Source organism: Pelophylax lessonae (assembly GCF_965119305.1).
Source record: "Pelophylax lessonae genome assembly, chromosome: 2".
Taxonomy (NCBI): Eukaryota; Metazoa; Chordata; class Amphibia; order Anura; family Ranidae; genus Pelophylax; species Pelophylax lessonae.
Genome location: NC_138769.1, coordinates 258,333,522 through 258,347,057, shown reverse-complemented (window position 1 = coordinate 258,347,057; position 13,536 = coordinate 258,333,522). Strand labels below are relative to the sequence as shown.

General features: G+C 43.7%; 1 protein-coding gene across 1 annotated transcript in view; it reads left to right on the top strand.

Moving 5' to 3' along the window:
- Positions 1–13,536, top strand: part of LOC309546075 (C4b-binding protein alpha chain-like) — a 290,333-nt gene that overhangs the window by 249,694 nt on the left and 27,103 nt on the right. The window contains exon 19 of the mRNA XM_082245585.1: positions 786–962. Coding sequence (XP_082101711.1) covers positions 786–962 — 177 coding nt within the window. The remainder of the gene's footprint in view (positions 1–785; positions 963–13,536) is intronic.

Genomic DNA, 13,536 nt, shown 5'->3' with positions numbered 1-13,536 from the left:
CAGAGAAACTAGGAACCTAATTCTATTGATGACTTCTTAATATTAATGGTTTCCCTCTTATAGTGAATGAGAAGTCTTGTTCAATGTTATTTGTTTTTTTAGTTTAAAAGGTAAAGACACTTTGAAAATGTTATTTTTAATCTGTTGATTCCTAATATCAAAAGGAAAAATTCAAATTGGTGAATTTTTGTGGCTATGTTAGGTAAAGAGGTTGATGTATGGTCACAGACAGCCTGCCAAAGCTCATAAAAGTAGATGGCTTTTGAACAGGTTATAAAAGCTTGTCCAACCACTATGTTGAAGATGAAGATGTCAGCAGCAAACCACCTGCTTTTCCTGCTCTGTAGGCTAAACATGGATGGTTGTTGGATGCCACAATTTGAGTTTAGGGTCTCAGAGTCTGGGGCAGATGACTGAGGGGTGTGCATGCATGACCTAGGTACTGTTGCCTAAAGTAAAAAGCCAGTTGTGTCAAAATTACCAGTTAGATTTATGGGGAATTATTTTTGTCATATCATTTATTTTAAACGTTGTCCCTAGAATATTGTACAGTTCTATCTGTCAAATTATAGTAATCAATGTTGGTTCTATATAACAGTGCTGTGAATGGTTTACAACACTAGCTGAGATGGTTGGTGAGATATTTAATTTTAGTTGAGGCAAGGTTTATATGTAATTTAAAAAATAACATCTAGTGAGTTTTAAGTTGGTTGTCTTGCCAGTTTTAGCATGCAATTTGAAGTAATTTTGTACCAAATATACAACACTCAGAATTTGTTTTACAGTACAGACCTGCCCACCACCTGAGGATCTTGTGAATGGATCATACAGCATTCAAAAGAAAAGATATATTTACCAAGATTTAGTGACTTACAAGTGTGATAATTTGACACTTGTTGGTGAAGCTTCAGTATCTTGCACAGCTGAAGGAAACTGGACATCTGGAGCACCAGAATGTAAAGGTTAGACATACTGACTTTCATGGATATTTCTATTTGTCTCCACTGAAAATAGTCACCCTTGAGTTTTCAGTGAGGAGTATGTTGTTGTATAACAGATTATTTTCTAGCCCTTAGAAATGTTGTACTAGGGCCAAGACTGGATTTACATTTTATGAACATAAAGGCAGAGAATCATTGGTGCCTTATTTTCCACCCCACACCGAGCCACAAAATAAGCTACATCCCTCCTGTGCTGATTAATACACAGAAACACATTTTATTTGTCCCATTCTGGTATAGTCACAATAGAGCTAATATACTACCATAACTGCAAACCCTTAAGCTACAACATGTTTATTAAACCAAATATATCTCACTACCTAAAAGAGAACAAAACTACAGACTAACTTACTAAGAAAATTGGCCACTAAATATAAAAAAAAAAAATTGTATTATACCAAATGACATGTACACATTATTTATACTCCGTATATTCCCTTGCCTGAACCTGCTGCATTATGATATTTAAGTGGGAACTTACTCTAAATCCCTCCCAAATCACTGAACCGCTTAACATCAGACACTTCTTTGGTAAGGATGCTTATACGCACTTTCCTAGAATGGCTAATTGTAAATCCACCTCTGTATATAGTACAAAAAATGAAATGGACATTTTTTTTATAGTAATGACAGCTGCAATTAGCTTACATACACTGTAAGGCTCTAAAGTAGTCTTCCCAAAAATAATACAGCTGCTTTTAATGGGTAAGAGGATAGACCACCACATTTTACCTTGGCATGTTATAGATTTAATGTACATGGGAACCCCTTATATTCAAGCATTGGATTTGGCGGTTAGTGCTGTCACAATGAAAATAACATGGGGTAATATTTATTTAAGTCATTCATAGCATTCCCATATGGGGATATTAAACTAAATTAAGGCCAAACTTCAGGTTCAGACCCTCTCCAGCATATCCCTTGGGGGGTCCCCTGCATATACAGTGTCTTTTGCTCTTTTTGTTATGCTTACCTTTTTCAAATGTCTTCAGAACATTTACATGACACACTGGGTGGTGCTTACTAAAGCTGGTGCATACAGGATCTGGTGCAGCTGTGCATAGTAACCAATCAGTCTCTAGGTTTTAGGCTCCTTTTACACTAGCTGACTAGTGCAGGAACCTTTTTGGAAGTAGCAGCGACTTCAGTAGTGTCAATAGGAATGGCTCTCATAGAGATACATGGCATTTCACATATTCTGCGACTTTGGGTCTCACAAGTCAGTTCCTAAGTTGCGCAAGTGTGAAACACACTGAGGGCGGGTTTAAAATCATGGGAGGTTAGCTGAAATTGCATGATTTCAAACCCATATGTCAGCGATTTGACAGACATCTGTGCGGGTTCCTGCACAGATGTCTATTAAAATCGCCCCCGAAGTCACCAAAAGTAGTGCAGGAACTAATCGGCATCACGCTGATTTGGACAATGGCATTGTCAGCATTAAGCTCCAATTTGGCAAATCGCCCCGATGTGAAAGGAGCCTAATTGTCAAAGCTTAATTGAAAAAGCTGAAGTTAGAAGCTGATTGGTTACTGTGCACAGCTGCCCCAGATTCCGTGTGCACCAATTTTAGTTAATCCCCCCCACTGGGTCTTCCTGTACTTCACCACTTTGTCTTTTGTCATCACATCAGCACTAGAGATGGGCTTGATGTTCCAGTCGAATGTAAGTTCTATTCGAACATCAGGTGTTTGTTTGCTGAACACACGAACACCTGGGGCGCTCGGCCAGAAGTTCGCCCGCCGATGAGCACCCCATAATGCATCCACAAATGCAGTGCATTAAGTGCTTGTGATTGGCCACAGCATGCATCTGACTTGTATGCTTTTGCCAATCACAGCACAATGTCCTGTCAGAGCCATGATTGGCCAAAGGCAGGGTGTCTTTAGCCAATCATGGCTCAGGGGCTAAGTCCATGCCCCACTCTATATAAGGCTGCTGCTTTTATGGCAGCCGTGTACAGTGTGTTATAATAAGAGATTAGGCAGGTAGTTAGTGGATAGTGAGTTTAGTCAGATTAGTGCAGTCAATGTAGTAAACAGGCATACCCCACTTTTAAAATGTATAGATATGTTGTAGTCCTGGGTCTCCTCTTAGTGCCCCCCAAGTTTTGTGCCCCTGTCACTTATGGTTTGTGAGCAGTGCCTTGTCAAGCTGACCAATATTTCCCATAGATGCCAATGTTAAAAACAGGCAACAGTGCCATGCCAAGCTGACCAAAATAGACGCCAATGTTAAAGATGAGGAGCAATGTCATGCCAAGCTAACCACTATTTCCCATAGATACCAATGAGCACTGAAAGCTGAAAATTGTTCTAGGCAGGAAGGGGCTGAAAGTGCCCTGTATTTAAGTGGTTAAGGGGAACCCTATGAAAGAATTAAAAAAAAAAAAGGCATGCCCCCCACCCCCCCAAATCTATACCAGGCCTTTTGGGTCTGGTAAAGATTTTAAGGGAACTCCACACCAAAATTAAAAAAAAAAAAAGATGTGGGCCCCCCCAAAATTCATACCAGGCCCTTATCCGAGCATGCAGTTTTGCAGGCCAGGATAGGGCGAGCGAGCGCCCCCCCCTCCTGAACCATACCAGGCCGCTTGTCCTCAACATGGGGAGGGTGCTTTGGGGTGCCCCCCAAAGCACCTTGTCCCCATGTTGATGGGGACAAGGGCCTCTTCCCAACAACCCTAGGCTGTGGTTGTGGGGGTCTGCGGGTGGGTGGCTTATCGGAATCTGGAAGCCCCCTTTAACAAGGGGGCCCCCAGATCCCAGCTCCCCCCCTATATGAATGGGTATCGGGTACATCGTACCCCTACCCATTCACCAAAAAAGTGTACAAAAAAGATAAACACAAAAGAAAGTTTTTGACAAGTCCTTTATTCAAAAATAAAAATAAAAAGTGTCCCACAATGTAAATCCATGATCAATCACGATGCTCACTGCACTTAACAAATAGAAAAAAATTAAAGACTCTTCCGACGTCACATGACATCAGATGGGGGCGGTGCCACCTGGTGACGTAACCAGTTGGCCTCACCCCTTGCCTATAAAAGAGCTGTCAAAGCTCAAGAGCAACATTCGGTGAGTAAGCCTCAGAAGGGGCGGAAGCGTCTTTGAATTTTTTTCTATTTTTCGGGTGCTGCCGGTGTCGTGATTGACGATGGATTTACATCAAGGGAAACTAATTTTTTATTTCTATTTTTGAATAAAGTACTTGTCAAAAACTGTGTTTTGTTTTAATTTTTTTGTACACTTTTTTGGTGAATGGGTAGGGGTACGATGTACCCGATACCCATTCACATGGGGGGCGGGATCTGGGGGCCCCTTTGGTAACGGCGGCTTCCAGATTCTGATAAGCCCCTCACCCACAGACCCCCGCAACCACAGCCCAGGGTTGTCTGGAAAAGGCCCCCCAAAGCACCCTCCCCATGTTGAGGGCAAGCAACCTGGTATGGTTCAGGAGGGGGGCCCTATCCTGGCCTGCCAGGCTGCCTGCTCAGATAAGGGTCTGGTATGGATTTTGGGGGGGACCCCCACTCCGTTTTTTTCATTTTTTTTTTAATCTGTATTGCCGGGAGCCGAGAATACATTACAGCCGCAAGCAAGTTTAAATGACATTTTTTCCTTTAGAAATGTCAGCATTGCTGCAAAAGACTACATACATCATACAGATGCACCATTTTACAGGCACATTAAGGGACCCCCCCCCCAGGCACGATATTCAAAGGACTTTTTCATTTTTATTGTTCCACTTTAAAATTCATTAAAATTACTGCTCCTGTAAAAACGATTGTTTTAAAAAAATGTTTTTGCATTGATGAATGTCCCCTAGGGCAGTACTTGGGTCCCCATACACCACTTTTTATGGCAATAACTTACATATAAGCCTTTAAAATGAGGACTTTTGATTTTTAATGTTCGTGTCCCATAGACTTCGCTAAAACTTTTCCCCTGTTTGAGATGTTCTGGTGTGAACCGAACAGGGGGGTGGTCGGCCCATCACTAATCAGCACTGTTGAGTTTCAACACACCATGAATAATGCTCGCTTATTCATGGTATTATGCACATTTATTTGTAGAATGTGCCCAATCTTCCAGGTTAAATGATCAGTGTTATTCACCCTGGAAGACTTGGGATAATTTATGGTGGAAAAACAGTACTGTCTTGGACTGCTTCAAATTCAAGATAAGAGTTTACTGCTATACCCCAGATATTTGATAGTAATTACATTTCTCTTACATTAAAATATGTAAGGCATAGAAAAGTTCAAATCACAAAAACAAAATACAGGCTTGAAGTGGAATAAATAGCTTTGTATAATGCATCTTGTAGAGAAATACGGTAGTTGGCAGAGAAGGAAAGCCTGTACAAAAAGAACCACAGCTTTTTTTTTTTTTCCTAAAACTTTGTAAAGACAAAAGGCCTTCCTTTCTTTGGCTAAAGGTAAGTTTTGGGTTGAAGGGATAGGAAACAAAAATTACTACTTTTTGACCCATGCACATCCTTCGATTACATAGGAAATTTAGAGAAACCTATGAAACCTATGAAACCTTAAAATTCCATGTTGAACATTGCTTTAATTAGTTTGTTTGGTGTAACCTAAACAAACTATTTACAGTACATGCCGATTCACATTTCTGCGATGCGGGAACGCTGCGAATATACAGCGTGTTCCCGCATTGCATCCGCACCCCTGGCAGTTCACACTTCCATATGCGATACGCTGGGGGTGTCAATTAAAAGTTAACGACACCCTCAGATCAGATCGCATATCGCAGTGCGATTTGAAAGTTTGCACAGAATCGGATCACACTAGTGTGAACCACCATGCGATCCGATTCTGCCAAAAAAAGGGTCCTGTGCGAGTTGGGTGCGATTGCGGTGCGAATTCAGCCATACAAACGGTTTGGCTGAATTTGCACCGCACAGAGATCGCATGTAATTTTAGGAGCAGTGCGCTCCGAATTACATGCGATCTCTGTGATCGCAGAAATGTGAACCGGCACTACATTACAGAATTATGAGGCTGCTGGGTGTGCTGTGATGCACTGTAGATGCATTAGGTGGCGCTGTGATTCACTGTGGATAAACATAACTTTTTTTGCATTTGCCAGAGCTTTATTGCTTTTGGTTATGTTTTTGGTTAACCTGCATGTAAATGTATTACACTTGTGGATATGTGAATGTGAAATATCTTTATTTTTATTCTGTTTATTATTAATACTTGGTTTTTCACATGTGGATGAAGATCTATTTCTCATATTGTGAAGGTCATATGTTTTAAATGCACAGAGTTTTTGTGCAAAAATATATTGAGGTTTAGTTAATAAATGTATTTGCTTGTTCAATTGGTTTTGGTTAGCACGGCACATATTTCCCCATATACTTGGGGACATTTATCAATGCAAATGCATCTTTTTTTTAATGTTGTCACATCTGCTATTTTGATGCACGGCTATCACAAAAACAAATCTGGATAGTGTTACTTTTTCTATCCTATTTGTGTATACTACAATAGGACATGCTGCATAGACAGTGGTTAGCATAGACTTTTTCCCTGCGAATAACATAAAGACCGTTCAGTTGCAAATGCTGTAAGTTCTCTTTAACACTTTTTAATTTAGAACCCACTAATTTGAAAGTTAAAAAATAAAATAAACTTAACTTTTTCATTTAATAATCAAATCATTATTAATATTAGTTACTATTCTTTTAAATAGTAAAACATTTGTTTCCTGACAGACTCCATGGCAGCCTACATGTGGGTTAGTCCCGCCTCCTCCTACCTCATAGGACCCCACTCCCATAAATTTCACTCTGCCCTAGAGACCATGTTCCTTTTTTGTCCTCCTCCTGTTGGATGGATATCAAGTCTTACCTCATGAAGATTTTCGGTCTATTTCCTGGTGATTTACACGATTGATTCCAGGCTGAATTCCTGAAGAGTCCAGTACGCCCTAGCTACTAGCGGGGTAGGACACGGGTGTGCAATCCCATGCATTGGAGAAGCATAAAGCCTGGCCACTGGCGGGCAAGCTGAATACGGCCAATCGTCCTAGCTACTAGCGGGAGGCCCATTAATACACCCCGAATCGATGCACTGTAGGTTTTCGTGTCCCAGGTCAGACCGTGGTTCGGAGCGTGCTTGGTAACGTATGGCAGCCATTTTTTTGTATATGTATTTTGTCTTGCGGTGTTTTGGAACGCAGGTGCGTTTCATCTTGCGGCCCCCGGCTCTTCCTGTGTCCCAGCGCAGCTTCCGGGTCACCGCTGGGTGTCTGGGGGCGGTGCCGGCGCAGTGGAGTGGCTGTTCGTGCTCACACATGCGCACGGATGCTGTCTGTCACGGGGGGGCGGTGACGTCATCATCTGGCGGCAGATTTAAACTGCTGTCACAGTGGATCACATTGGAATTGTACTGCGGGCATATGCGGCGGCTTCCCTGTGTTTGATCGTTCTCTGCTAGTGGTAAGCTTAATCCTGCTGGATGTCTGTGTGCAGTCTGGTGTATGCAGCACTTCCTTATTCCTGTGTTTGTTAGTCTTCCTGTTAAGAGCAGTATGGATACTTCACTGCCCCCCAGTGGCCAACCCTTACTCTACAGGTAAGAGTGGTATTATTTTTACCTATCCCTGTACGGTTCGGATTAAGGGCGGCGGTAGGGGTAATTTTTGCCTTTTCTCTTAGCCCTTCTAGGTCTGATAAACAAACTAAAGCACGCGAAGATAAGGACCTTACTAGGTCACAACGTCATCACACATCTCCTGGCACTAGTCGCCACAAGTCTTCTACCAAACATCACAGGGAAGGCTCCACGCTTGCATCAGCACAAAGACACCCTGATAGAAGATCTTGCTGGGGTTGTGCAGCACGTGTTTCTGATGGCAAATCACTATGTTATGCATGTTTTGCCCATGCCTCTAGAGAAAGGGGGAATGATAAATAGCAGGTGGAATCCCTGGTTAGACGGGTGGTCCAAGAATCCCTACAAAACCTGGAGGTTGACCGCACCTGTAGCCCCTCGGCTGGTATGGCAGACATCCCTGTTAGGGATAGCCTCAGTACTCCCGGCCCTTCTCAGCAGAGAATTTCCGGCTTCAACTCCTCGGATAGGGAGGACGAATCAGATACTCCTGGCACAGGCTTTGGTTTTGCCTTGGTCCTTACCCTGGTTAAGGCAGTTAAGGGAGCCCTAAAGTGGGAGGAGCCATTAGAGTCTCCATCTAAACAAAGAAGGTACTTCAAACACCTAAAGAAAGAGCGCCATAACTTTCCCTTTTTAGGTGAGCTGGGCGAAATCTTCTCGGATGAGTGGGGATGTGCAGAGAGGAAAAATTCTCTGGTATCCAAAGTTTCCAGGATGTACCCATTCAAGAGTGAGGATGTGAAGCACCTGGAGTCAGCGCCCCTAGTGGACGCCGCCCTCATGAGATTAGCGAGGCACATTACTCTTCCACTCGAAGACACAGTGTCTTTTAAAGATGGGCTGGAAAGAAAAATCGACACTGACCTTAAGAAGATTTATGTGTCTGCTGGAATGGCTTGTAAACCAGCCCTAGCCATTGCGGCTTTATCCAAGGCCATGGAGGCCTGGACAATAGAGGTGGATTCAGATCTAAGGTCTGTATCAGAAGAAGTAGCCAGAGCTTCTTCAGTGAATGAGCTCAGACTGGCGGCTTCTTTTCTGGGGGAGGCTTCCCTAGATATTATTCGTCTGGTGGCCCGGGTCATGCTCTCTTCAGTGACAGCTAAACGGGCTCTATGGCTGCGCCCCTGGCTGGCTGATCCTTCCTCCAAGCAGGCTTGGTGCCGTATTCCATTCAAAGGGTCTTCCTTGTTCGGGAACAAGCTGGAGAGCGCTATTTCGCGGGCCACGGGCGGTAAGTTCTCCCGCAGGATCGTCGCCTGCTGGGTCAGAGAAGGACACAGTCCAGACAATCTTCGGATAGAGCGAAGGATGCTCGAAGTTACAGACCTGGTCGTGAATTCCGGAAAACATGGAGGAAAAATCCATCTTCAAACCAAAAGGCTTCCAAAGGAGCCTCTTCTAGTAGCCGGAAAGCGGCTAAGTCCTTTTGATGTTGGGCCTGTCCAGACAGTCCAGGTCGGTGCTCGCCTTCTCCGGTTTCGACACGTCTGGGCAGCCTCGATAAGAGATTTTTGGGTCATCAGGACAATCTGCACAGGCCACACTTGGTCGTTCTGCAGTCCACCTATCCTCAAGTTCGTTCCCACAGCTCTTCCACGGTCGGAAGAAAAAAGGCAAATCCTTTCGGCATACGTAGATGCACTGTTGCTTCAAGGCGCAGTAGTTCCAGTACCAGCCAAAGAGAGGTTTCAAGGCCTCTATTCTCCACTCTTCTTAGTAATGAAGAAGAACGGCTCCAATGGTGCCCAGGCGACATGGATCATCTGATTTGGATTTCCCCAGTAATGCGGACAGTCTCCTGTGGTGGTTGCAGAAGAGGAATCTACTCAATTGCCATTCTATCCTTCCCATCTCCTGGGTCACGATAACCACGGACGCAAGCACCTCCAAAGGTGCGGGGCTGCGATGGGCGCTAAATTTTCGCCCTCACTCGCCAACCTATACATGGGCTGGTGGGAGAGGCCCCGCATCTTTGGGGGTGAGAACCCCTTCAGACCTTTTATTAAATTTTACTTTCGATTTATAGATGACCTACTGTTTATCATGGAGGATGGAGTTGAAAGGTTAAACTCATTCCTTGACTTCCTAAATTGTAACAATAAAAACTTAAAATTTACAGGAGAAGCCAACGCTAGAGAAATACACTATGTGGATGTGTTGTTAAAAGGTATTGATGGACAAATCATAACTACACTATACAGAAAACCCCTGTCAGGTAATTCACTCCTGTCAGCACAATCTGGACACCCCAAACACACGATAAAAGGCATTCCGGTTGGACAATTTATACGTGTTAGACGGATATGTAAAAATGATGCCGACTTTGACAGAGAAGCCTCCTCCCTTTTTCATAGGTTTTTAGACAGAGGCTACCCAAAGTGGATGATCAATAGGGCTTGGAATATAGCTAAAAACAAAAATAGATAAGATCCTATAGGGTTAAAACACACAGCAGGAGCATGCACCAAACCAAACTTACCTTTTCTACCCCATACAGTTCTGAATTTAGAGAAATTCGGGACATTATTAATCGACACCTCCCTATGTTAGGTACCGATGAAACCTGTGCAAAATTACTTAAGGGAGGCATTAATGTAGTCCCAAGACGTGCCCCTACCCTTGGCCAATCACCCTCCCCTAGTTTTTTTCGTAGAAATACTCCAAAAACCCCTACTTGGCTACATTTTAAAAAAAAAGTAATGATTAAGCACACAGTCAGTGTGTGAAACGCGTCTACCTTGTCACGATTGTCATATTTGGATGTCCAGTCAATAAACCTGGATTTTGACTCAACCTGGAGTGCTGCCAATTCCTTTTTTTCGCAAGCAACACAGGTTGGGGCACTCACTGCCTATCAGAGATAGCCCAGGGCAAATGGAATCCTCGGTTACACAGGGAAGTCTCGAACATCCTGGAGCTTCAGGCAGCATTTCAAGCTCTCCAAGCATTTCATAACCTTACAGTAGGAACATCTGTCCTCCTGAGGCTGGACAATACGACGGCAGTGTCGTATATAAAGCGTCAAGGGGGAACTCGCAGTCACTCTCTATTGAAAGAAGTCGAGCCAATAATGGTCTGGGCTCAGAAACACTTATCCAACCTCACTGCGGTTTATCTACCAGGATCACAGAACATCCAGGCGGATTTTCTATCACGAGTCTCAATGGACAACAACGAGTGGAGTCTTCAAGCCGATGTGTTTCAGTGGCTAAAATCCCTAGGGTTCCTTCCGGAAGTGGATCTGTTCACTTCCCCCTGCAACTTCAAGTTGGAGAAGTATTACACGAGATTCAAATGCCCACAAGCTTTCGGGGTGGATGCCCTAACAGAGCAATGGAGGTTTCACAAGGCTTACGCCTTCCCACCGGTTCCAGTCCTCCTTCGATTCCTGACGAGACTCAGGTCGGAAGAAGTGGAGGCTCTTGTGATAGCCCCATATTGGCCGAACAGGCCCTGGTTTCCAATGCTGCTACAGCTGAGCTTTCGCGAGCCAGTTCCACTACCTTCCAGGCAGGATCTCCTGTCTCAGGGAACGGTGTTACACCCTTGCCCTGCAATGGAGGTTTCACAAGGCTTACGCCTTCCCACCGGTTCCAGTCCTCCTTCGATTCCTGACGAGACTCAGGTCGGAAGAAGTGGAGGCTCTTGTGATAGCCCCATATTGGCCGAACAGGCCCTGGTTTCCAATGCTGCTACAGCTGAGCTTTCGCGAGCCAGTTCCACTACCTTCCAGGCAGGATCTCCTGTCTCAGGGAACGGTGTTACACCCTTGCCCTGCAATGGAGGTTTCACAAGGCTTACGCCTTCCCACCGGTTCCAGTCCTCCTTCGATTCCTGACGAGACTCAGGTCGGAAGAAGTGGAGGCTCTTGTGATAGCCCCATATTGGCCGAACAGGCCCTGGTTTCCAATGCTGCTACAGCTGAGCTTTCGCGAGCCAGTTCCACTACCTTCCAGGCAGGATCTCCTGTCTCAGGGAACGGTGTTACACCCTTGCCCTGCCTATCTGCACCTGATGGCCTGGTTTTTGAAAGGGAAAGGCTGGAGGCATTAGGGTGTCCAAGCGGAGCTATCTCCACACTGTTGAATGCGAGAAGAGCTGGAACAAATAGAATCTACGAAAGGATATGGAAGAAGTTCATGTCTCATATATCCGGAAATATGGATGTGCAAGGCACTCCAAAGGTTCAAAATATTTTGAATTTTCTACAATTAAGTTCAGATGTCAGCTATCTCGGCTTTCACAGGAACATCCTGGGCAAAGCATCCCGTAATGAGGCAATTTTTCAGAGGAGCTTCTAGGCTCGGACCACAAAGGAAGCCCAGATTCCCTAAGTGGGATCTTCCACTTGTTCTGAATTTCTTTGCAGACCTCAGAAGAGATAACCTGGTTCAACTCTCCATCAAAGAATTGTCTCTTATAGTAGCGTTCCTGGTGGCAGTCACCTCAGCAAAAAGGGTCTCTGAGCTGGGAGCTTTGGGTTGCAAAGAACCCTTTTTGACGTTTTTCCCGGATCGGGTGGTTCTGATTCCCATGTTGGATTCTCATCCTAAAGTATCCTCTATTTTTCATGAAAATCAGGAAATTGTCTTGTCAACATTCAGATCCTCTGACTCTGCGACTCATCCACTGGATGTAGGGCAAATTCTGAAGCTATATCTGGAAGCCACATCTCATTTCCGCCATACGTATAATCTGTTTGTCCTGTTCTATGGGAAGAATAAAGGCTTGCGTGCTTCATCTAGAACGATCGCATCTTGGATTGTCCAGTCCATTCAGTGGGCCTATAGAGCTAAAGGGTTGGCTCCCCCGGAGGCTGTGACAGCGCATTCTACAAGAGGAATGTCGACTTCTTGGGCAGCGTTCCATCATGTGGCTCCTGAAGTTGTATGCAAGGCGGCCTCATGGTCTTCAATTCATACTTTCATGGCTCATTATTGTGGCGAGCCAGCTTCTTTATCATCTGTTGATTTTGGTTTGCGGATACTATCAGTTGATGGTGCAAATTAAATTTCTTTTGAACAGCAGATTGCCCACCCTGGTGTGTTTGGCTAGTTATTTCCCACACGTAGGCTGCCATGGAGTCTGTCAGGAAAACGGAAAATTTATATCAAATACTTACCGTAATTTTCCTTTCCTGATGGACTCCATGGCAGCCGGAGTCCCCACCCATCTGCCGGAGGAGGCTATTTTATGGAACATGGTCTCTAGGGCAGAGTGAAATTCATGGGAGTGGGGTCCTATGAGGTAGGAGGAGGCGGGACTAACCCACACGTAGGCTGCCATGGAGTCCATCAGGAAAGGAAAATTACGGTAAGTATTTGATATAAATTTTCAGTTTTTATCATTTTTTTTTAATTATGTAAATGTACAATTTATTAGGCATTTACCTATATCAGTACTGTTGCCGTAAGTGTTGTGGTATAATGGTTAGTGCATCTGTTTAGAATACTCATGGTATAGGGTTCAGGTCATTTTGAGTTTTTGAGTTTACATTTTTAATTTATTGATGTGATTTTTTTTTTTGTGTGTTAATTTTTAATTTTCTTCAAATTACTACAAATGTATATTCTAAAAACTTAAATATTTTATTTCCAGTACTGTGTTAGGCATGTGCTGCATATTGCAATGTTCATTTTTAGAATATTAGTTTTTTTTATTCATTTTGAGAAAATAAACACATTACTATAAAATAAAAAATATTTTAGAACTATGATTGCACTGAACCTCTGACCTTTTGTATTCTAGACATAACCATTACACCATAACCAGTGTTCACTTCTAGTTTATCTTAATGGTTTAGGAGCCACTGTATTTGCCTCTTGCACATCTTTGAGGAGGACATGACATGCTATTCTAAAATATACAAAAAAGAGTGTACAATGCAGT